This window comes from Euprymna scolopes, chromosome 39, assembly GCF_053919585.1.
Source record: "Euprymna scolopes isolate OS-2025 chromosome 39, ASM5391958v1, whole genome shotgun sequence".
Taxonomy (NCBI): domain Eukaryota; kingdom Metazoa; phylum Mollusca; class Cephalopoda; order Sepiida; family Sepiolidae; genus Euprymna; species Euprymna scolopes.
Window position 1 is genome coordinate 61,834,064 of NC_136520.1, and position 24,865 is coordinate 61,858,928.

The following is a 24,865-nucleotide window of genomic DNA, read 5'->3' on the forward strand; positions in this document are numbered from 1 at the left end:
TTAAATTTATGTGAAACTAACCCCCACTCTAAATTCTAAAATTGTTTTTGTTTTGTTTATATCAAGTCTTCAGAGTGTTCACACATAATTTTCCTTAGCTCTATCATTAACCCAAAGTCAGAGTGGCAACTTCCCCACCCTCTCATAATTGCACAAAGACCCTTTTAAAACCACACATAATCGTCTTCAGAAAAAAAAAAGGCACACAGGATTTATCTCTGATAGAAAAAAAAAATGGTTAACTGCCCTAAAACGCTAGAATGGCTCAAAATGGAGAATCATTTTACATTAAATTCTAAAATAATACTTGTTTATCTTTCATTAAATTTTTTTAAGGTATTCACACGTAATTGCCTACGAAGGTAAAATCGCATATTTTGGAGAGGTGATCAGATGGGGCGGAGGGGTTAACGGAAGGTATTAATCTACAATAATACCAAAGAAATATTGCAATATATTCATTTTTAAGCAGTCCTAGATTTCGATTTCAGTTATTTGTACACAAAATGCATTACAATTCAGCTTTGAGTTCTTTAACTTTTCTTTTAATGGATACATGGTATTTTTAATGAATTGCAGCATATTTATGTGCATTTACTGCAGATTATTTGGAAACTTAATTTTTAGAGATTTTCAATAGCATATTCTAATTCCCAGCACAAAAATACATTTATATGGTAAATTTCATTGCTTAGTCTTGTTTTAACAAAGATATAGCATTTTTACTGAAAAAGTAGTGTAAAAAATGTGACAAAACACATATGGTCTTAAAGAGGGAAAAATATCCAAACGTGTGAGGCACAAAAATAGTCATAACTTCCTTAATTTTAATTGGATTTAAAATTTTTTAAAAGATTTTTCCTTGGCTCAAGTTCTTTCTATAGATACCAATATTGAAATATTTTAAGCTATTTCAATTTTTTCATGTGTATTGCTACTTTTAAGGCTGATAAAAGCATTCCATTTTGGGGACTATTTTACCATATTTGTCCAAAATTTTCTGTGTATGTCTAATGCTGAACTTAGTCAAATTTTTTTTTATATACCTCGTTCACTGTGCACTCATAGGGGACCATGCATGCTTCACTTGTTTTTTTTTTTTTGTTTTTTTTTTTTTGTTGAACTGTGAACTTGAACCCGTTGTTGTTTTTTATTTATTTATTTTTTTGTAACAAATCTTGATGCATTCACACCCCATTAGTTTCGAACTCCACCATTGCTTGGACAGTAATAAGTGTACGCATATTGTCATAAATTTTTCTCCTAGGTTCAGGTATTTGATGTAAACATCTTACAAGTTTATTCTATGGAATTTCCATCAGTAACCATTAAAATAACTTGCTTGGTCTCTTTTCAGGTCTCCAACCCAGAAAATGTAAACGTGGTCTCGTCTAGTGTGGATAAGATATTCAGTCCCAGCCCAATGGCCAAGGTCGTCTACAAACACACTGCAAGTCAGGCATTTCCAAATACGGTATTTTTTGTTTGTATTTTCGATGCTTTTTTAAAATTACACTTGCTAAAAAAAAAAAAAAAAAAAATACAGAAAAATCTTTATAATATACATATTCGTCACCAGATGAAGATGCCGTATTGCAAATATCACAAATAAATCAAGTAGCTTTTTTTTTCTTTTTCTTTTTTATTTTTTTACTAAGAAAATCAAATTTTATGAAGAACCAAAGGGCATCTGGAACCATCATTTTGTTTTAAAATTAAATGTGAATATTGAATTTGGCTAAAAAAGATTTTGTTTGTATTCAAAATAATTAAAACATTTTATCATTAAAAATCGTAAATTTTTTTTTTTTTTTTTTCTTTAAAAAAAGATAAAACTACTTGATCAATTTATGTGATTCGTTTTTTTTTTTAATATAAACTTTGTTCCATGATGAGTATGTATGTCAAAGATTTTTTTTTTTTTTCCCCGATACAAAACTAATACAAATATGCAAATTTAGGTGCTGTTAGGAGTCCGAGGTGTCAGTATAGAAAGACAGATTTTTTTTTTTTTTTTTTTGTTCGACATGAATCTTTCGTTTTTGGACACTTTTCGTTCGTGTGTGAGTTCATTCTCAGTTGGGAGAGGAAAAAGAAGAAAAGGGCCGCTGTTTTGCCGTGGAAAAAAGAAAGATGAAATGATCCGACTAAAGTGTTTTTGTTCTCAGCTCTAAAGATTTTATGTGATTGAAATAGGAATTAAATCCCTAAAAATATCAACCATGAAAAATCATAGACGCTGGTTTAGTTATCTTAGAATGGAAAAAAAGGAAATGGCACTAACTCTATGCGGGTTTAACCCACTTCCTTCAAAGGAGGACGTTCCATGAGAGTATGAAATTCACAAGCAGACTTTCCTATCAAATGAGGCACTTTCTTTTTTAAAGGGAAAACCTCTTTGGTGGTCTGACACTAGTAAGAAATATTTTCAACTCTCTGCCCTCTCTCTCTGTCTCTTTGGCCAAGCATCCAGCAATTCACATGGATAAATGAAACTTTGCTGCACATGTTTAGAGTTATACCGAATAAAAGCTGCAGATTTTCAAAGTTATTTCTTGGTAACAAATTTTTGTTTGAAAACTTGATAAAGTTGGTTTTACAAGACCTTTTATTTCTAAGGAACCCAGTCTGTAATTTAAATAGTTCAATGCCAATTTAGCTGACTTTTCTCTCTTTTATGACCCAAACATTTAGGTGTGAAGGAAGTATAATGGAAGCTGAAGACCTCAAAGCCTTAAAGTGGGTTGGCTTTAACACTTCCCGAGGATAGAAAGTCTGTCCTGCGAAGTGTATTTGAGGATGCCCCATATTTTTGTTCCCTTGCTGACAGTTTTATTCAACTCGTGGTTTAGGAATTGAACAGAACAATCTCCAAGTGTTTTACCACAGTAAAGCTGTTAGGCAAAAAGCAAAGGCCCTTGATGATGCTTAGGCCAAAATTCTCACCAACCATCTGCAGCTTGTCTTAGCTGGTCTTATTAGCCCTAAGCAAACTTGTGCAGAACAATTCATACACTGATCATAAAGTTTACACTGCTGCTGCGTTGATCAAAAACCTTTGATAGTGGTTGACAGAATTTGCTATCATTTAAAAATCTGTAACATTTTCTTTCAGGCAAATAAATCGGTCCAGACTGACACAAAGGGTTGTCGGTGTGAGGAGGAGTTTAAATCCATGTTTAGCCAATATGAAGAGAAGATGGTAATCGACCACAAAAAGGCTATAGACCTCGCACTCAAGGAACTTGCTGAAAGCGTAAGTACAGATATTGATTACTGGCTTGCTTGCCAACTTGGTATCGCTTTGTGAAGTTTGCTATTTGAAATTTTAATAAAAATAATAAAATTTTCATTCATAACTGTCGTAAACACGAAACAAAATCTTATTTAATAATGTAGATAGATGTTAACATTTTGATAATTTTTATACAAATTTATCTTTTAAATGGGACCGTAAAGAAATAAAAAAAGAAATCAGTTTGCCTTTTCATTTGCAATTCAGAAATAGATTGAAATTTGTCGAAAATAGTTAGCCTTTCCAAAGAAAGAAAGATGTGAATGTAACTGCTAAATACTTTTTCATAGCTATAGGAAGTGGAATGCGTTCAAATTTAGCGATGTCAATCAAAATGTTGACTTCCCAAGTGAACGCAGAAATGAACATTGGCTGAAGGCTAGTTCAGCTTTCCGCCATTTCATTAATTTGTTTCCCCACGATGTTGGGGAAAACCAGCTCCCCTCAAGAAGGGGAGCACTCCAAATGAATAGCAATTGTTTGATGTGAAGGGTTTTCCCCACATTGATCAAAGCTAATTGCTTTTATGGAGGTCCCAGCCGAGAAGGCCGGCGAATGACGTTTGCTTTCGATTTAGTTTCACTTTTATACGAAAAAGCCAAACAAACACGCGAGAGGAAGAAATAGCGTGAATTTTATAAAAGTTGATGTAAATGAATGTAGAGACGACGCCCCTTCGTAAATCGTAGATATTATAATCTAGGGAGTACATAAAAAATTTTAAAGAATAAGTAAACCTCCCCTCTCCTCCCTGAGAAGCCCGGCGGAAAAAGCCTTTACTGGACATATAAAAACGTGTGCGGCCGTTTTGTCTTTTATGTGCAATCTTAAGATAACGACACTGCTCCCTTACCGACGCTGCTAAAACATAATGAAGCAGAACTATTTGTTATATTAAAATCAAGGCAATAACAAATAATGAAAACAAATTAATCCTGCATCTGATACCGCATGTACTAAAGAAGCATATAAACAAAAACATGGTTCATCTGTCGTGTAAATCTGAATTTGAAATAGTGCTTTACTCCTTCTCGATTAATATGAGAAATGACCCAATCCACTAATGGATGTCTCTTAAGTCCTCAAATACTATCACGAGTTCAACCCTAAAGACCTCTTCAACAAAATAGAACCATTTTCTAAAAGAAATCAACTTATTCACCAAAATGTAAACTAACCCCAGAACTCTGGTTCACACAATAACACATCAAAACCAGAACAACAAAACCAAAAACATAACAACTGACACTGAACTGAATAAACCACAACAAAGAGTATCCTACCCATCAGCAAATGCGGTGCTATATAAGGCAACCAACTCTTTGAATAAACTAAAAATATTAGAACTTTGAAACATATACAAAATAACTTCCCACAAAATCTGCATGATCTTAAATGAACGCAGAACGGCTGCTAGGTCGTTAAGCATAAGCAAACAAATGATTAAGTCAGGGTAAACGCTCGTGGATAATGGTTAGTGATCGTCAGGAATGAAAACAACAGGTGGATGGGCAGAAGAATGTGTAAAAGTAATCAATTATCCAACAGGATGATTCAGCAAGTATTTGTTTATATAAGACTTGAAGATGACCATGCTATAGTCGGTTGGGAAGTAAACTTGTGGTATCTTGTTTCACAGATGGGATGTTCTAGGAAGGAAACTTTGTTCCTGGAAGTTTTGTTTGGTTTTTGGTAAAGAGAAATGAAAGTTCTTTACTGTGGTTGTAGATAGACGAGTTTTTGTCGTGCATGTTTTGCAGCAAAATACCAGGTAATGAAACTTGGTTGGATACCTAAGATGAACATAACGATACAGTAAGAAAAGGCTAGTGACATCTCTTCTGTCTGGAAGAGGCTGTATGAATAAGAAGAAATTTTCCTATATTAGATAACAAAGTTGATTTTGTAATTGATCAAGACACGAAAGAGTAATCAGAGTAGCACTTTCTCAGATACTAGCTTGGGTGCCCGGCGTTGCACAGATGTTTGGAAGTGTGTGTTGAGAAAAAAAAAAAAAAAAAAAGTAGTAGGCAGGCAGGCTCGAACGTGAAGAAGGAAAAGAACATGAAAAAAAAAATGTGACATCTTTGCTGTTGCGCCCATCGCCAAATCGGAGATGACGAATGTTTTAATTAAGGCTAGTCAATCGAAAAGACAGGATAACTTTCAAAAATATCGGTGAAAGTGACTTTTTGGACAACTCTTAATAAACTAAAATTTTTTGTATATACACAGTAAACAATGTTTCAAGCAAACTATTTTAACTTATTAATTTTATTCTTTTTGTCTCCAGCTCCAAAAAGACTTTGAGGATGATAAACAGCAGGCGGTGGCTCGTGCGCTTTCAAATATGCAAAGGGAGATTGAGAGGGCACGCAGACAAACATCGGAATGCTGCAAGGAGCAGTGTATGGAAGAGATGAAAAAGCTGTCACAGAAGCACAAAGAAAATACTTCGTATATAAAGAAAAAACAATGGGTGAGTTCTTCCTCGCGGTGTGATTTTGGTCTAAACCTATCGACCGTGCCCCCCCCTTTTATTTATTTATTTTTTATTTTTATTTTTTTTATTTATTTGTTTTATTTTATTAGGTGAATTAATATGTAAACCTTCTCCTTACACAGTATGACAAATTCCAAACTACTAAGCAAAGACCCATAAAGTTAGTATATTCTTGATCCGCATTGCTCCAGACATATAATATTCATTCCTCTTTCTGACTTTTTAAGATGGGAATTGATATTTCATATTTGGATTATTCGGACTACTGATCTCATCTTAAGTGTTATTTTCACAGCATTTTAATCAATGTGACATCCAACTTTCAGTTGTATCTTGTCGAACATGGGAGTCTGCATGGAATTTCAAAAAGAAACCTTTATTTAATCCACAAAGATAGCATGCTCTAGTTCCGTGAAGCGTGAGATATTGAAAAGTCGAGTATGGTTGACCACATGTAGAAGAAAAAGCAAATCCTCTACTTTTATGAGACGAAGTAAAAATTAGATGGAAGAACGTTAGAGAGTAAAATAACTCAAAGAAGCAGCATATATACTGGTTGACGATCTACTAAGTATACCTAGTATAGAATTTAATGCAATATGGGAACTATTAGTTATAATAAATTCATAATAAAAAAAAATAATAATAATTAGTGATATGATTGTACATATTAAAACAAAAAATAGGTTTCATGTTCCCAAAATTTATACTAGAATTGTAAAAATTTAGTTGTGACACTTTTCTGGAGGTTGATGGTTCAATCCTTAATGCGGGCGTTATTTGGAATACAATTGAAAATAAGCTGTGACACAAATGGAGGTCGAAATGTCGGGACTAGCTGATCACATGGAAAGAAAAAGGAACACACTTTCCCTAATGGAATGAGGTCAAAATAATCGACGAAGATGCAAGATGGGGAGTTAGACGACTTAAAGAAGCGACACCTCTGAAAGAAAATTAGAAAAATTACTAAGCATAGAGATCAGCAGTATATGGGAACCCTTTAATTATAAAGAAAAACAAAATTTATACATCCCTCCTTAAAATTTCAACAGTGAAAGGGAGATAATCCCGTTAGATGTTATTAAAGTTACCTCCCCTTTTTTGTTGTTTTTGATGCACATACGAAACCATGTTGAACAAAAACAATTCTAAGAATGTAAAACCATCTATGGAGCCAGTAACTTTTTTCCTTTCTTTTCCTGACAAAGGTTGGAGGCTACACCGGCTGCAACGTTGCACAAATAACACTCAAGATGAGAACAATGGTCAGATCAAAACAATATAACACAACCAGCTGTCGTCTCAAAATTTCGAAACTGTAATTGAAAATTACTTAAGACTTCTTCTCGGTTATGGCTGATGGAATATGAGTATGCTACTCCCATGGACTAAATAGAGGCTTCTGTTTGAAATTCCATACAGATTTCTGAGTTCGAGAAGATTCGCCTGAAGAAGGTTGGAGGTTACATCGAATCAAATGTTGTGCAGATAACTCAAGATAAGAACAGTTGTTTGAAGAATATGTAGAAAATAACTATGCGTGTTCCTGACTCCAACATTAAAATGAAACATAGAACCGAATTAGAAATATATGGTTCAGTTTTAGTTTTACTCGTTTGGAACTGCTTTAAAGCTTCGCCGCTCACACATTTTGCGACCAAATTTCAAGCAATTTTTACAGTTCATAGGTCACCTTCTCAGCTATATTTTGAAAAAAAAAATTAATTTTCGTTCAGTAAAACAAGTTATAATAAAATTACTTGTTTAAAAGTTCTCAGATTATGTAAGGAACGTAGACGTTTTTTTTCTAATTGGTTATTGGTTACCATAGCAACCAAATCTGTTTGCCCTCCTTGCAATGTTTTCATTCGTTGTGCGTCTGCGTTGTTCAGCCTGTCACAACAATTTCATCAATTCAGCTGTTACTGTCACTAATAATTCACTGCTGTTCAAATCTGTTGCTCAGCTGTACTGTCGCTGATAATTCACTGTCGCTGTGCTCAATTGCTAACTGACATTTCACCTTGGCTCACTGGCCAAAACTGACTCCTGACTATTTTCTTAATTACATCTTTTATTTGATTTTAAAAAATTTTATTTTTTTATTCAGTCAATTTAAGAAGTTGGTAATAATTTTTTTATGGATTGTGTACAAAGCAAAGCCTGGAAAAATTATGGAATACATAGAAAAATGCAAGCATGAAAAGTAATATGGTTAAGATTAAACTTAGAAAAGTAAAAAGAAATAAGATATTCTAGTAAAAAATATAAATTTATAACTTAAAATATTGCAGCATTAATAATTGCTTATATAATGTTAAATTGAATTTTTTTTTAAATTCTTACTGCTGCAATATTTGAAGTAATAAATTTATATTTTTTACTAGAATCTAGAGTCTTTTTCTTTTTCCAGTTTTAACAACTAGTCCTTTTACTTTTCTAAGTTTGATCTTAACCATATTACTTTTAATGCTCACATTTTTCTATTGTAATCCATAATACAAAAAAAAAAACATTGAAAAACGTTCATGCATTTAGTTTACAACAACAGTGCTCTACGGACAAATTTATCTTTAGTTGACCTTTGACAACTAAATATTTTCGTTTACTAACAAAATAGAAAAGTTACTAGCCAAATCCACATGATTTTTAGAATATGACATCGTTCTGTGATGAGTATGTACATCGTAAAGATTTTTTTGTTTTTAATAACTAATTCTAGATATACAAATTTTATATTGATACGTGAAGGTATAAACATTCTGATTTCTTCAGATATTTTTAAACAGCCTTTGTAAAAAAAAAAAAAAAGTATATTGTTTTATTAAACTTTTTTTGTTTTAATAATTTAACTTTGTTTTATTAAAAAAAAAAGTTGTAAAGATATTTTTCACTGAGTAGTGAGCTTTGGAAGATTGTCATTGAAAAAAATACAATCGGCAAAAGATAAGCGTTTCATTATTTCTAGTCGCCACTTCGAAAAATCACTCGCAAATGCGACTGTTACACTTGTAATGTAAAGCCCTGATAAAATATTTTACGATGATAAGCATGAGTGTGTGTGAACACGTGATTAGGAATAATTTCTGGAATGTTTATTAGTTGTTGTTGTGAGATAATCAAATGTTCGTTACAGTCCATTAATTCATAATTAAATCAAGTTTACCTCGAATAAAACTCGTATGTGTACGAGCGGAAAATTGTTCTTCGCGTGCACATGGAGAATGACTAAGGAAAAACATGTCATCTCAGCTGCGTGCCAGGATTGAAAAAAAAAAAAAAAAAAGACGGAAGAGAAAGGTCCAAAGGAAGTGACCTCGAAGTCTGCTGGGTCAAATGTCAGGTCAAAGGTCAGCATTGGTTTGTGTGCTGCACGCGTGTTGCTTAATTTGTGACTGTGTTTAGTATGCACAAACTATTCAGACTGCCATTTTGAAACAAAAGCATTTCTACAAATTTAAAGTCCTTGTCTTTTTTCTTTTTCTTTTTTTTCTTTTTTTCTTTTCCTTTTTTTCTTTTATTTTTTATTTTTCTTTTTTTCTTTTTCTTTTTTTTTCTTTTCCTTTTCTTTTTTCCTTTTCTTTTTTTTCTTTTTTTCTTTTCCTTTTCTTTTTTTCTTTTCCTTTTCTTTTTTCTTTTCCTTTTTTTTCTTTTCCTTTTCTTTTCTTTTCCTTTTCTTTTTTTTCTTTTCCTTTTCTTTTTTTCTTTTCCTTTTCTTTTCTTTTCCTTTTCTTTTCTTTTCCTTTTCTTTTCCTTTTCTTTTCTTTTCCTTTTTTTTTCTTTTCCTTTTTTTTTCTTTTCCTTTTCTTTTCTTTTCCTTTTTTTTTCTTTTCCTTTTTTATCTTTTGTCTTTTTCTTTTTTATCTTTTTTTCTTTCTTTTTTTTCTTTTCTTTTTTTTCTTTTTTTTCTTTTTTTTCATTCTTTTTTTTCATTCTTTTTTTTCTTTCTTTTTTTCTTTCTTTTTTTTTCTTTCTTTTTTTTCTTTCTTTTTTTTCTTTCTTTTTTTTCTTTCTTTTTTTTCTTTCTTTTTTTTCTTTCATTTTTTCTTTCTTTTTTTTCTTTCATTTTTTCTTTCTTTTTTTCTTTTTCTTTTTTTTTCTTTTTTTCTTTTTCTTTTTTTCTTTTTCTTTTTTTCTTTTTCTTTTTTTCTTTTTCTTTTTTTCTTTTTCTTTTTTTCTTTTTCTTTTTTCTTTTTCTTTTTTTTTCTTTTTTTTCTTTTTCTTTTTTTCTTTCTTTTTTTCTTTTTCTTTTTCTTTCTTTTTCTTTCTTTTTTTTCTTTTTTTTTCTTTTTTTTTTCTTTTTTATTTCTTTTTTATTTCTCTTTTTCTCTTTTTTTTCTCTTTTTTTTTCTCTTTCTTTCTCTTTTTTTCTCTTTCTTTTTCTCTTAATGTTTTATTTTTTTCTCTTTCTTTTTCTCTTTTTTTTTCTTTTTTTTTTTCTTTTTTTCTCTTTTTTTTTCTCTTTTTTTCTTTTTTTTTTTTTTCTCTTTTTTTCTTTTTTTTTTTCTTTTTTTTTCTCTTTTTTTTTTCTCTTTTTTCTCTTTTTTTTTCTCTTTTTTTTTCTTTTTTTTTTCTTTTTTTTTTCTTTTTTTTTTCTTTTTTTTTTCTCTTTTTTTTTCTCTTTTTTTTTTCTCTTTTTTTTTTTCTCTTTTTTTTTTTCTCTTTTTTTTTTTCTCTTTTTTTTTTTCTCTTTCTTTTTTTTTTCTCTTTCTTTTTTTTTTCTCTTTCTTTTTTTTCTCTTTCTTTTTTTTCTCTTTCTTTTTTTTTCTCTTTTTTTTTCTCTTTCTTTTTTTTTCTCTTTCTTTTTTTTTCTCTTTCTTTTTTTTTTCTTTCTTTTTTTTTTCTCTTTCTTTTTTTTTCTCTTTCTTTTTTTAATTCTTTTACAGTGTTTTACTCTTCATTCCTCCACTAGTTTTGTCAAAGTACTCACTTTTATTTTTGCCCCCCCCCCTCCAACAAAAGGAGGGTGGACCTATAAATTTACCCTTGCCCATTCGTCCGTCCACACTTTTCTCAATAACTATGCCTTGGAATTTTTAAAAATTTTGCACAAACATTAAACATGACATGAGTAAAAAAGTAACAGAATGGATTTTCCGAGAAAACTCCAGTTGCCCACCTAGGGGTGCTTTTCGGGTTAAAATGGCTAAAATGGACACTTTTATGCTTATTAAAAAAAAAATTGATGTCTTGGATTTTTATAAAACTTTCTGAAAAGTTGTAACTGATTTCTATATATTTTTGTTTGTCTATACTTCGCGATAACTCTTGGGTGTATGGGTGTGTCCCAGGAGTTCTTTTAGGGCTAATAAAACCATTTTTGGGACTATTTTGCCATATTTGTCTGTTCTCTATTTTATACGTTTTATAGTCGGTCTCCCTGACTTCATTCAAAATCTTTTTGTTTTTTTTTTTCTTCCAGTGTTTTTATTGTGAAGAGGAAGCCATGTATCACTGTTGTTGGAATACATCTTACTGCAGTGTCCAGTGCCAGCAAGCCCATTGGCATAAGGGTCACAAGAGTGTATGTAGGAGACAGCGACGATGAGGAGCAAACGTTAAATGCATCACTAACCACGGCTGGCACTGTCGTCGTCAGCATCCGTTTATATCCCTCTGTTTGTCTCTTCTTTGGTGTCTCTCTCTCTCTTTCTCCGTGCCAATTTTGTGTATATGTGTATCCATCACCGCTTGTTTGTGTAATGCCCCCTCCCCCCTCTCCTATCTAGGTAAACCACCACCTCCTTGTCTTGTATGTTGCGGGCTGTTTTCCCTGCCTCCTCCTCGTCCTCCTACACCACCCATCCAATGCGTAAGAATTCTTATCCCCTTCCGCCTGAGATCCCACCCCTGCTCCTTCTGCCAACATCTGCTACTACTACTACTATTATTACTACTACAACAATTATAAAAACAACTACTGCAAATTATTGTTGTGGCTAATGCCTTAGCCACCCCTCCATCTTATTTTTGTTTCTTTTAATATCTAGACATTTTGAACACCACTCCCCCATGATCATAATTAAATAAAAAAAAAAAAAAATTATTATTTAAGAAAAAGAACAAAACATAAAAATTTAACCAAATTATCATTGTACACACACTTCATTAATTTTTAATCTAACCGGTTGGACTTGGTGGGGAGGTTCTTTTATAAATTTAAATTAAAAAAAAAAAAAAAAAAAAAAATATTAAAAAATAACATTGAAGATATACTTCATTTTAAGCGGGAGACTGATAGGGTGTCCATCTTTGGTTCACTATTTTGAGAGCACTGCCCCCCTCCCACACCCAACCAGACATACTCATATCTTTTTTCTTTTTTTTTTTAACCCTAACATTAATCATCAATGATGCTGCTTTAGTTAAGAAAAAAAAATGCATATTCAGCTGGAGTCATCAGTGTAAATTATTGATCTTGTTTTTTTTTTTTTTTTTTTTCTCTCATTTTCCCATAACCCAGGCACTGTGCACTGCAATCTGTCATTTCTTCTCTGACCGGCCCTCCTCCTCATCGATCACCCTCCGTGACCGGCCCTCCCCTTCTCGATCACCCTCCGTGACCGGCCCTCCCCTTCTCGATCACCCTCCGTGACCGGCCCTCCCCCTTCTCGATCACCCTCCGTGACCGGCCCTCCCCCTTCTCGATATCACCCTCCGTGACCGGCCCTCCCCCTTCTCGATATCACCCTCCGTGACCGGCCCTCCCCCTTCTCGATATCACCCTCCGTGACCGGCCCTCCCCCTTCTCGATATCACCCTCCGTGACCGGCCCTCCCCCTTCTCGATCACCCTCCGTGACCGGCCCTCCCCTTCTCGATCACCCTCCGTGACCGGCCCTCCCCTTCTCGATCACCCTCCGTGACCGGCCCTCCCCTTCTCGATCACCCTCCGTGACCGGCCCTCCCCCTTCTCGATATCACCCTCCGTGACCGGCCCTCCCCCTTCTCGATATCACCCTCCGTGACCGGCCCTCCCCCTTCTCGATATCACCCCTCTCTGACAGATTCTCTTCCCCCCCCTCGATCATCTGATTTGTCCTACCTCCTCTTCCTCCTATCCCTTTGTCTGTAACTCTACCTTCTCCCCTCACCTCTCTGATGACCATTTCTGGACTCCCAATTTTCAAGTAGTACTTGATTAACATATGAATGCATCATACACTAAAGCATCTATGCAAAATTCAACTCTTATGGCATTCAATTATAAACTTATTCCTTTGGCGAAGGTATTATTAATCCACAATGGCAACTATGCAATTAATCATGTTTTGTCATTAAAAAAAAACGCAAAAGAGTTGATATGCCATAAAAAAAAACAAAAAAACTGAACCTTCTACTCTTCTTCCTCTTGTAAATCTTGATTTGGACATTTTTCTTTCTTACATCCTTTCTCTTTCTCGTGTATTCTTTCTGCATATTTTATTCTGCCACTGCCTTCCGGATTGCCTACGAGCCAATTTCTTTCCCTCTCCCATACACACTCTGTCTCTCCCTCAATTTCATCTTGCTCTCCTCCTTTTTATCACAAAATTTTATTTTACCCCATCCCTCCCCCACACATAATTCTATCTTGCACTACTCCTCTCTGTTTGGATCCCCCCCCCCCCTTATCACTTATCTGTTCTAATTAACAGTTCTCGTTTGATCCAAATTTTATGACCCTCTTACTACTACTTCTTACTCCCTCTTACTACTACTCCTCATTTTCTCATACCTTTTAGCTGACCTCTGACCTTACTCTCTCTCTTATGATTTTAGCCTCTTCTTACTTCTCCTCTCTCCCATTCATTAGTGATTCTATCCAATCCTCCTTTCTTGTCCACCGAGGTGTTATTTTTTTATTTTATTTTTTTTTTTAGTTTACCCCTTCCCCTGCCCCCTCCCCCCACACTTCCTACTATAATAATCTTTCATTGCATCTCAATCATTCGCAACAAAAAGAAACAGAAAAATATGTAAGGACAAAAAACGATTTATTTAAGTTTTATTCATTTTTAGATATCTCTCTGCACCCCCACTTGTAACATTTCTTTTTCAAACCTAATTCGCTGTGTATAGTCACACCACCATATTATTATTATTATTATTATTATTAAACTTATTATTGGCCAATAGCTGTTGATTTAATAACTTTTATTATTTTATTAGTCATCATATTGTAAACCAATCAAATTCGTTTTTATTCAATCCAATAGGAACCAATAAGAATTTGGTTCTTTGTTATAACAGTCATGTGTAAAAATTCATATTTTATTTTGGTAGAGGAACACAAATAAACTATAATACTTGACTTTTGGATTTAAACTTCAGCCCAACAATTATCCATCATTTTAAAGACTTTAAAATCCCCTTCAAATTAAACATTGTGTGCTAGATATTTTTGTTTTATTAACATGTAATCTTTAATCTATAACAATATTTTCAGTTTGCTATCAATATTTTGACAATTCAATGTGTGTGTGTGTATATATATATATATATATATATATATATATATATATATATATATATATATAATTATTCGGGGGGGGGGATACAAAGCTTTATTATAGCTATTAAAAAGGGAAGACAGAGTTTTTTTTTTTATCCATGGTAAAAAGGACGGAGGGAAAACATTTAATTGAGGTTAAGAAAAAAAAAGTTAGACACGTAAAGGGGTAAATTTTTTTTCTTTTAATATATATATATATATATATATATATATATATATATATATATATATATAAATAAATTAACAATTTTTATATCTACTGACAATAGTGTTTCATGCTTATGCAACCATTAGTGTAGGAAATAGTAAGTATTGCTGGTTGGGAGATTTCAACCCAGTCAACAAACCCAACCTTTGCAGACTAGCGCCTTTCCTCCAGGCTACCAGCAATTCACATAAGTGGAAGAAAATTAAGTATGTGTATATATATATATATATTATATATAAGAGAGTAAATATGAAATAAAAATTGCAGATAAAATATAAAATGAGGTTATGGAAATGTGGATAAGCAAGGTAACATGCTAGTAGAGATTGGGACACAAACACACACTAAAAGCTGGACCAAGATTTTATGATCAATGGGTTCGGTGATATTCATTTGATGAAGTGGCTTGAAATAAAATCCAACATTTTTATACGATGTACCAAGTCAAAAAAACAAAAAAATTTTTTTAAAGGAAAAGAAATAGTAGGAGGGGGAGGCAATCGATGCTGTGTGTAGTAGGTAACTCATTTTAGTTTTTAATTTTTATATTAGTTTGTTGAATTTAATTTTTAGATGATTTTTAAAAACAAAAATGTATATTAGCAACTGTACAGATTAAACTAAGTAATATTAACAATGAACTGTACAGATTAAGCTAAGTAATATTAACAATGAACTGTACAGATTAAGCTAAGTAATATTAACAATGAACTGTACAGATTAAGCTAAGTAATATTAACAATGAACTGTACAGATTAAGCTAAGTAATATTAACAATGAACTGTACAGATTAAGCTAAGTAATATTAACAATGAACTGTACAGATTAAGCTAAGTAATATTAACAATGAACTGTACAGATTAAGCTAAGTAATATTAACAATGAACTGTACAGATTAAGCTAAGTAATATTAACAATGAACTGTACAGATTAAGCTAAGTAATATTAACAATGAACTGTACAGATTAAGCTAAGTAATATTAACAATGAACTGTAGCTAAGTATATTATAGTGCCAATAACACACTATAATAACAAATATTAACTAGTCAGAAGCTATGTTAGATTTCTCAACTTAAATGCTATCAGTCTAGCTTTGGAAATCTAGCAGGCTAACTTTATATTTTAGCACAGGCGGGGATCAGTGTAGTATCTGTTCTGATGCTACACTCAATTTGTCCTTAGTCTATGAAGGGGGAAACCCTTCTATACTAAGGCAATTTTATTTTTATCTATATGCAGAATGCCCCCTTTTGAGGAGCTGATTTCCCCCACGTTAAAAACAACCTTGTGTCACGTTTTGATTTTGTGGGGAAGCAAATAAATACCAACTTTATATTTTAGATTGATCGACTCACAAGGCTGTGGTATCTATTATTCAAAGTGCGAAAGTAATTCTGAAGTCGCTTTAAACTGTTGAATAGAAAGTGATTTCAAGCTTGACTTAAAGTTTAGAGGCAGAGGTCAAGTAGTATAGTTCTTTTGTGCTTCTTGAAACCAATAGAGAAACACTGTTGCATGCCTGTTGTATCAAAGAATCAAACTTTTTTTTTGTTTGTTTGTTTTTAGCCACTTGAGGACTTACTCTAACTTTCAACCAGCATTTTATTTTTGCCTCCTCCTCCCCCCAAAAAGGAAGCATCCATTTAAGAAACGGCTTCAAGAAGTTGTAATGTTATTAAACAAACAAAACTAAACAAAGGATGAAAATCAAGACGTGTTAATACGTTGTCTGTATTTAACAATGCAACTTGTGGCTGATTGACGGACAGACCCTATAACTAGAGATGCTCGGACGTGTTTAAAGTAAAACGTGTACTTTAAATCTCTACATTTAGCGATGGGACTTCAGTTTTCAAACTAAAGCGTGACAGATTGACAAATGGTCTCTTGTTGAGATGGGCGGACTCGTTTAAAGTAAGGCGTGTCCCTTAAATCACTGCATTCAGCAATGGAAATTTGGTGCTTGTTCAGAATAATAGAAATCGAAAAATTGAATTTCAGTTAAAACCAATGTTATCTACTTAATGTCATGTCGAAATTAGTAGCATATCCAAAAATTATGAAAAATGATGTTGAGAACTAATTATTAATAAAAAAAAATAGTTTTCTAAATAAGTTGCAAGTTATACTTAAAGAATAAAGATTCCAAACTATAAATTACTTCCCGTGTTTAAGTTGCATTTCCGAAAAAAATAATGGCAGGTCAATGGATCTTGAAAGCATGAAAGTACATGTTTTATATAATAATGCAGTAATGTTTCTAATTGCGACATGACAAGTTGATAACGTTCAGTTTCATGACTTTTGATTTTTGTTCTTATTTTGAACATGCACAAAAAATTCTGCTTCAAACTTAACCATAACAGATTAACGAATGGTCTTTTGTTGAGATGGGCGGACTCGTTTAAAGTAAGGCGTGTCCCTTAAATCACTGCGTTCAGCAATGGAAATTTGGTGCTTGTTCAGAATAATAAAAATCGAAAATTTTTATTTCAGTTAAGACCAATGTTATCTACTTAATTGTTGTGTTGAAATTAGTAGCATATCCAAAAATTATGAAAACTGATGTAAAAACTAATTATAAATAAATAAAACAAATAGTTTCTAAATAAACTGCAAGTTATTTTATTATTTTTTTAATCTTTTCAGATGAGGCTTCATAATTTGTGTATTCATTTTTTTTTATGGACTGTTATCCGCATCTTCATAGTTGTTTCAGCCGACTCATCCTCTGGCCTTCTTTAAGTGGTTAACCACGATCGAATAGGAATCCCGAGTCTTGTAACTTATCCTCAGTAATTACTGCCTTCCATAGTTGTTGTCTCACTATGATCCTTTGACCTGCTTTGGGTAGGATTGAAACTGCTATCTTCAGACAATACTCACCTCACTTTGAGGTTTGTGGCACAGTGGATAGAGGTGTTGAATCTCTACAGTTTCAGGTGAGCATTGGCTGAAGATGGCGGTTTCAATCCTACCCAAAGCAGGTCAGAGGATTAATTGGCCAAAACATTGTGAGACAACAACAACTATGGAAGGCAGTAATTGCTGGGGATACAGCATTCCTATCCTGTAGTGGTTAATCACCTGAAGGCGGCCAGAGGATGAATTGGCCAAAACCTGGTGAGACAACAACTAAGATGAGGATAACAGTCTGCAAAAAAGAATGAATACACAAATTGCAAGTTATACTTAAATAATAAAGATGCCAAACTATGAATTACTTCCCTTGTTGGAGTTACATTTGCAAAAAACAATGGCAGATCAATGGATCAAGTAATCATGAAAGTACGTTTTATGTAATAATTGCGACCTGACAAGTGGATGACATTGTGTTTTTAATGGAAATTCAATTTTATGACTTTCAATTTTTGTTCTTCTGTTGACTATGCACAAAAAATTCTGTTTTAAACTTAAGCGTGACAGATTGACAAATGGTCTCTTCTTGAGATGTGCGGACTCATTTAAAGTAAGATATGTTCCTTAAATCTCCATTTTGCAATGGGAACGCTGTTTCAAACTGAAGTATGACAGTCTGATTGTCCGACCGATTCAGTCGTTTGTTTAAAATGTATGGTTGTATCTTGAAAAAAAATGTTTAAAGGTACAAGAATGTCTACAGCCGACTGCAACAATGAGGATTTCTTTTCATTCTTTTTTTTTTTTATTTTGAAATTTGTGGGGAATAAAATGTCTACAGTTAATGCATGTCTTACCTTTTTTCTTTCTTGTCTTTTTATTGCAAAACACTCATGACTGAATGAAAATGTCATATGCCAAAAATCACATAAATTGATCAAGTGGTTTTATTTTTAAATAAGAAAATCAAATTTGAGTAAGCAAAAAGGAACTATCTTGCATCGCTATCTTGAAGCTACAGGGGCAGATAACTCCACAATAATTCAAATGTGCATGATCGGCCTTGTAATGGTTTATAACGATTAAAATCTTTGTTTGGATTGATGAATAAAGTGTGCAGAAATATGTCGGCAAGTTGAAATGCAAAAAGATTGCAGCATGTTATGAAGTCGTGATAGAGTATCCTTACGATACATATCTCATCTTTTCTCATTAGAATTGTGTGCTTGATCAATTTACGTGATTTTTGGAATATGATCTTTTTGTCAAAGATTTTTCTGTATTTTTGTTTTTTTTGTAAAGGGAGAAAATCTTGAACAAGCACCTATATTTTTATTCTGGCCTGAAAGATGACTACAAATTAAATGTTGCCCACAGCAACATGAATTTGGTAATTTTCTTAAATTTACTTTGCACAGTGATTTGCAGGAGAATTACAAAAACATACTTGCCTATATAAATAAAACAGTAGATACAGATGTATGTATGTATGTGTGTGTGTCTGTCTGCGTGTAAATATTTAACCGATAAACTCTTAAACTAGTGTTTGCATAAAACTTAACAGGAAATAGTAATCGTACACCAAGGATGGTTTATCACACGTAAAACCTTTGAATGGATGAATAGCACGTACAGAAATATGTCAGCTAGTTGAACTGTAAAATGATTCTAGCATTTTACAAGGTCGTATAACAACGTATCGTTACCACATGTATCTTTCATTTCATTAAATGTCTCCTCTGCGTCCTTTCAAATACAAAAACTGTGCCACATTCAACAGGCACCATTGTACAACTAGCTCTGCTCGAACATCTGTAAATCAGAAACCACAATTGGTTTAGAGCTGTAATTTATCACATAACCCATAGAGATATAAATCATTGCAAATCAAAATTTCAGCTAGATCAGACAATTAAGTTAATATTATGAATTTCTTGGAGTTTGGTTGGTGATAATATCTACAGCCAAAGAGAGGGAGATGTGAACTGAGTATGTCAAGAAAAGGAAATTGGGTTACACTGTTTTGAATGCGAAGAAAAAGATAGTTATTGGAGTAGGTAGATAAAGACTGCAACAAGAGCAGAGGGAACATAACTAGACTCAATAAAAGTGGAGTTTTTCAGCCAATCGAGAAACTCATAAGTGATACCTGGTGACTCTGACAATGTGAAACGAAAGTTTGCGTGGCGGCCACAAAGCAACCAATTTGTCCAGACAAACTTGGAAGAGAAGTTAAGTTGATCAAAAGCTTTACTTATCCAGAATACCTCTTGATCAGAATGAGATGTTAGCTATCCATTCTTTCTTTGTATATGGACTATATATACATTGTATGTGTATATATATATATATATATATATATTTATTTATCCAAATAATTTTTTTTTTGTATATATATATTCAAATTTTATTCAGAAAAATATAATTTTTCCAAACAAAGAATACAATTCTTGATTTACCAAGAATATTTCGCTAATTGGATTATTCATTTTAAATAATTGGATTTTACTTTATAAAAGATAACGTCTTTCTATGGATATTTTCTATGGTTGGTTCTTGCACCATCAAAAAATGAGGCAGAACAAATCTATAAATCTCCATTCCCAAAGGATCCTTACCAATTACTCTGGATGCTATATCGAAAATAATTAGAATTTACCTTCAGTGTGAATTTCTTTAACCAATTTGGAATTTATTAACATCATCCCTTTCTATTCAAGGATTACGATTCTATTTGGATACCAAAATCTTTTTCAACCCGTTTTTTTTTTTTTCTTTCTCTATGTCCTTTAAAAATATTTAATCTTTAATATATTTTCTATACATGTGCTGAATAGCAAAATTATATTTAATATTTTGCTAATGACTTTCCTCTGAGGAGATGAGCCTACATCAAAAATCCGTGGATTAAGGAAATTACTTTGAATTGTATTCTCTGTTCAAATAATAAATTTTTGTTTTGAAAAATTATATTTTTCTCAATTAAATTTAAATATAAAGAACTAAATTTTATTTTGCCCTATCTTGTATATTGAGTAATTCTTATTTGGCTGGGATTGTCTTATATAAAAAATATTACCTCCCAGGAATATTTTGTAAGAATTGATACAAGATTCAATAATCTGTTATCCAATTCCTCTCATTATTTTGATATATATATATTGACGATATTTTCGAAAGTCATCCCCTCTTTTTGATTGACTAGCCTTAATTTAAACATTCGTCACTTCCGGTTTGGCACTGTCACAACAGCAAAGACGTCACGTTTGTTTGTTCACATTCTTTTCCTCCTTCATGGTACAGGTTTGAGCCTGCCCGCGTACTACCACATTTTTTTTTTTTCTTTATTAATTTTTTTTTTTTTGCTCAACACACACCTCCAAACACCCGGGTACCCAGGCTAGTCTTTCAATAAATAATTGTTACCTTATCAGGAAAAAAAAAAAAAAAAAAAGTTATCAACGTATAATTCTTTTTGGCTTGAAATAACCTTGGTTCCCCATTGATACAGACTTTGGTGATCATTGTCAAATGATTTGCCATCTTGATTTTATACAATGCATGGAAAATCGTGATTCATCCGACAGGACTTTTCAACATCTAAAGCCTTTATCAGTAAGCGCCAAGTGACCAACCAGGATCCAGAATGGATGAATTTAGCCATCATTGGAGGAGTAAGGATACCGTTTCCGAGTAATTTTATTAATATCAGATCTTTTTTCTTCTTAAAATGCAGCATTAAATGTTACCAAATATTTATAGCACCATTCCACTACAAACTGAAAGTTGTTTTTTAGGTTTTCTGCCATTATCTGTTTGAAATGATTTCAGAGTTATTTCGTCAGATGAATTGGAGTATTTTCTTGAGTGGTGCTTCCAAACAATGTCTTTGAAAATCAGGTGAAAGATTCAGGGTTGGTAGACTTCAAATCAAGTATTGAAATTGGGAAATTATGGTTTGAAAAAAAGCATCAACACCAAAGAATATGTCTGTATTTTAGAAAAAATAAAATAAATAAATCAGTGCGACCGTGAGGAGGCAAGCAAATAGAAACTTATACCGTACTGCCTTGCAAAGGAGATTGAAATGCCTGGGAGGATGATCACAGTACACTATCTTTACCACCCCAAAAAATGCTTGGGAGGATAGTATCATAAAACAAATGATATACAATCTCCCACCTATTTCCAAGATTCTGGATATGACCTTAAACTATATCCGATGGTGAGGCCCCAGTTTGTGGAATTTGGGGAGTGTGGAGCCAACCTTTAATTGCTATTGCTCCCAGGTCCACTCTGACTCAGAGTGGTAGAACCTTTTAGGGTCCCAACTATGGGTTAAATAGAAACCGACTTGATAAAAAAAATATATTCTATGAAAAAATTTTTCTTCAAAATTACTAGATTCGACATTAAATAACCTGAAAAGGGTTGATATGCCGTAAAACAAAAACACCCAACCAACCCGTTTCCGACGAGCACTGAAAGATAATACAGTAATCTCATTTTTTTTTTTTTTTTTTTTTTTTTTTTTAACAAGGGATTCACCACTTATCATGGCCCGAAGGCCACTCAAGCATAAGGGTTAATGAATGCAAGGTGGTAGTTTAGTAATCGTTAATGATGTACCTATTTACTATGCCTCCCCACGGGACAGAGTTAGACACCAGGGTCGTTTTTTAACGTGGAGAAAAGGTACAAAAATAAAAAATGGTCTCAGTCGTGAAGGATTTCTCCTCCACCGAAAGAGAACAAGAAATGGAAGTGCAGCATCTGAAGACCAGATGGTATTTATTTGCTCCCCCACCGAGCAAATTAGGCACAAGGCCGATTTTTAATGTGAGGAGTGAAGGGAGAGGGAAGGGGAAAAGGGGACCAGCTCCCGAGAGGTGGGAAATGGGAGCTGGTTAAAGGTCAGGCATGTGGGGTTGCCCCCACATCTGGTCTTTGCTAGTCATAGCTAGTCATAGCTTGCAGCATCTGCCGGAACAGATGGTATTTATTTGCTCCCCCACTGAGCAAATTAGGCACAAGGCCGTTTTTAATGTGAGGTAAAAACCAGCTCCCCTAAAAGTAGGCAAAAAGGGGGCACTCTGGTTACCAAAAATAATAATTGTCCCAGTATAGAGGGTTTCCCCTCCATTGACTGGTACAAATTATCTTAAGTGCAGCATCTGCCGGACAGATACTACACTTTGATCTTGACCAAAAGGCCAAGTAATATTGGGTATAATTTGGATTATTTAAGGGGACGGTTCAACAAGAACTTGTTTACATTGGACTTGAAGGCTACTATATTGTAATTGGCTGGAAAGTAGATAGCGACACTAATTTAATGTTCATAGTATGTTATCACCTTCTACCCTTCTGTTTAATAAATAGGATCTCCCGGTCATCAAAGACAATGTAAAAAAAATAATTTTAATTTAAAAAAAAAAAATTGGTGTCGCTTTTGGACCATATATGAAACTAAAACATACCTTTTTGGTTTTCTGGCTAGGATCCAAGGATAGTATCTTTTCTGTCTTAAAGTATAATGATATCATAGAGTTTCCGTTTGCAGGGGGTGTCCATACAATAGAAATATCTCACAGACTCTTATAAGTATATTGGAGATAATGTACTGGTTATTACAGTTTAACTAGATTACTTAGATAAATACTTTTACAGTTTTAACAAAACGGCTACAATAATATCACGGGATCTCCAGTTGTGCTGAACAGCTAAAGAATGCCCAGCAGAAATATATTACTTGTGAAAAATGCCACTGTGGAATTTCCACAGGTCCTGCTAGTATAGATTATTATTAACATTTTTATTAATTTTTTTTTTTTTTTTTTTTTTTTTTCAATTAAGAAAATAAAATGACAATTTTTTGAAAATTTTGCAATCATATTGCCAAGATAACAATGTGTAACTTCTGCAGATGATCCATAGAGAATTCAATGCTGGGCCTGTTTATATGTATGTGAAAATTGTGTTTAAAATTACAGGTCTTTTGTAAGACAACCTGTAGCAAACAAATAAAAGCAACCGATTCTCATTAATGCAATTAAATATTAATCGAAATCTTTAAAATCATTGTTAATATTTTATTTTGCAATTCACATAATAAAACGTTTTTTTTTTTTTTTGTTTTTGTTTTTCAAGATCAGTCTTGGGAATTGTCCATTTGAAGAGTTCCAGGTTTCGTTAGTTTTATTGCACCATTTTGGAGTTTTGGGAGGGAAAAGAATTTAAGCTTCTTAAGTTCTAAGGCTTTTTATTCTTTTGTCCATTTTTTTTTTTTTTGTTGATTTAAAAAAAAAAATTTTTTTTTTTTTTTCATAATCAATTTTTTTTTAAACAATTTTTTTCAATTAACCCATTAGGTCCCCACTGTTCTATGAATAAGACACCAAATAATTTCTTTTTAAAATCTACAAGATCACATATTGCTTACTGCATAAGTATTGCTTACTGCATAAGTATTGCTTACTGCATAATTACTCTGAAAAAAAAAAAAGGATAAAATTCATTAGCTTCTCTCAGAGTTGTTGGAACCCTATAAAAATCCTTGTGAAATTTGCAAAAATTCTATTTTTTTTAATGATGTATAAATATATACATGTATAAATAAGTCTTGCAATAGTAAGCTACTAATTTATTGCCAAAAATGCAATGTAACTCATTGTTTGAACTGCTATGCTTTTTACCATAATTTTTAAAATTTATCTTGAATGTAATAGAGTCTTGATTTCTAAAATATATTATACGTACTCAGTCCTATTTATAGAAGAGTTAATATTTCGCTTTCTAAATAAAATAACATTTTTCCTTTCAATTTGTGTATTCTTATTTGGTTTAAATCATTACAGAAAAATTATACTCAATAGTAAAAAATTTAGATACTCTGGGACCTAATGGGTTAGTTTTTAAAAAATTGTTTGATATTATTTTGTTTTTTCTTTTCTTTCATTTTTATTCACTTTTCTTTTAAATTTTTTTTTACTTTATTATTTTTAAAGAAAATTGCTTTAATCTTTTCATTTTCTTACATTGTTTTTTTTTCATTTAAAACTTTTTCTTTTCATATTACTTTATATTTTCTTTTCCTTCATTCCTTTTTTTTTTTTCATCCATTTTTTTCTTTTTTCATTCTTTTTAATTTTTGTTCATTATTTTTAGAATTAAAAAAAAAAAGTTCCTTTCTAGTGTACCCCCTTTTTTTTTTTTTTTTAAAAGAATTATAAAGTCTTTTCACATTAAAAAAAAATTAATCTCTTTATTTTTGAAGAGGTCCCTGTTGCCATGGCTCACACAAGGAGAGAGAAACGAAAAACGGTAAAAAAAAAAAATGTTGATTTTTTATTCTCACTAAATTACAATCGTTCAACTAAGTTTTACTTTGATCACGTGTCTCATAGGGTGAGTTTAAAATAAAATTTTAATATTTTCATTTTAAATTTACAAAATATTGTTTTCGATGATATGCTTGGTTTCATTCAAATTCAAGTACACGC

General features: G+C 32.4%; 1 protein-coding gene across 1 annotated transcript in view; it reads left to right on the forward strand.

Annotated features, from left to right (window-relative positions):
• The window catches only part of LOC145263807 (zinc finger MYND domain-containing protein 11-like), a 219,103-nt gene extending 207,100 nt beyond the window's left edge, over positions 1-12,003 (forward strand). Inside the window, exons 11-14 of the mRNA XM_080120872.1 lie at positions 1,358-1,474; positions 3,116-3,256; positions 5,589-5,774; positions 11,224-12,003. Of these exons, the coding sequence (XP_079976998.1) occupies positions 1,358-1,474; positions 3,116-3,256; positions 5,589-5,774; positions 11,224-11,349 (570 nt within the window). The 3' untranslated portion in view covers positions 11,350-12,003. The remainder of the gene's footprint in view (positions 1-1,357; positions 1,475-3,115; positions 3,257-5,588; positions 5,775-11,223) is intronic.
• Positions 12,004-24,865: the final 12,862 nt, after the last annotated feature.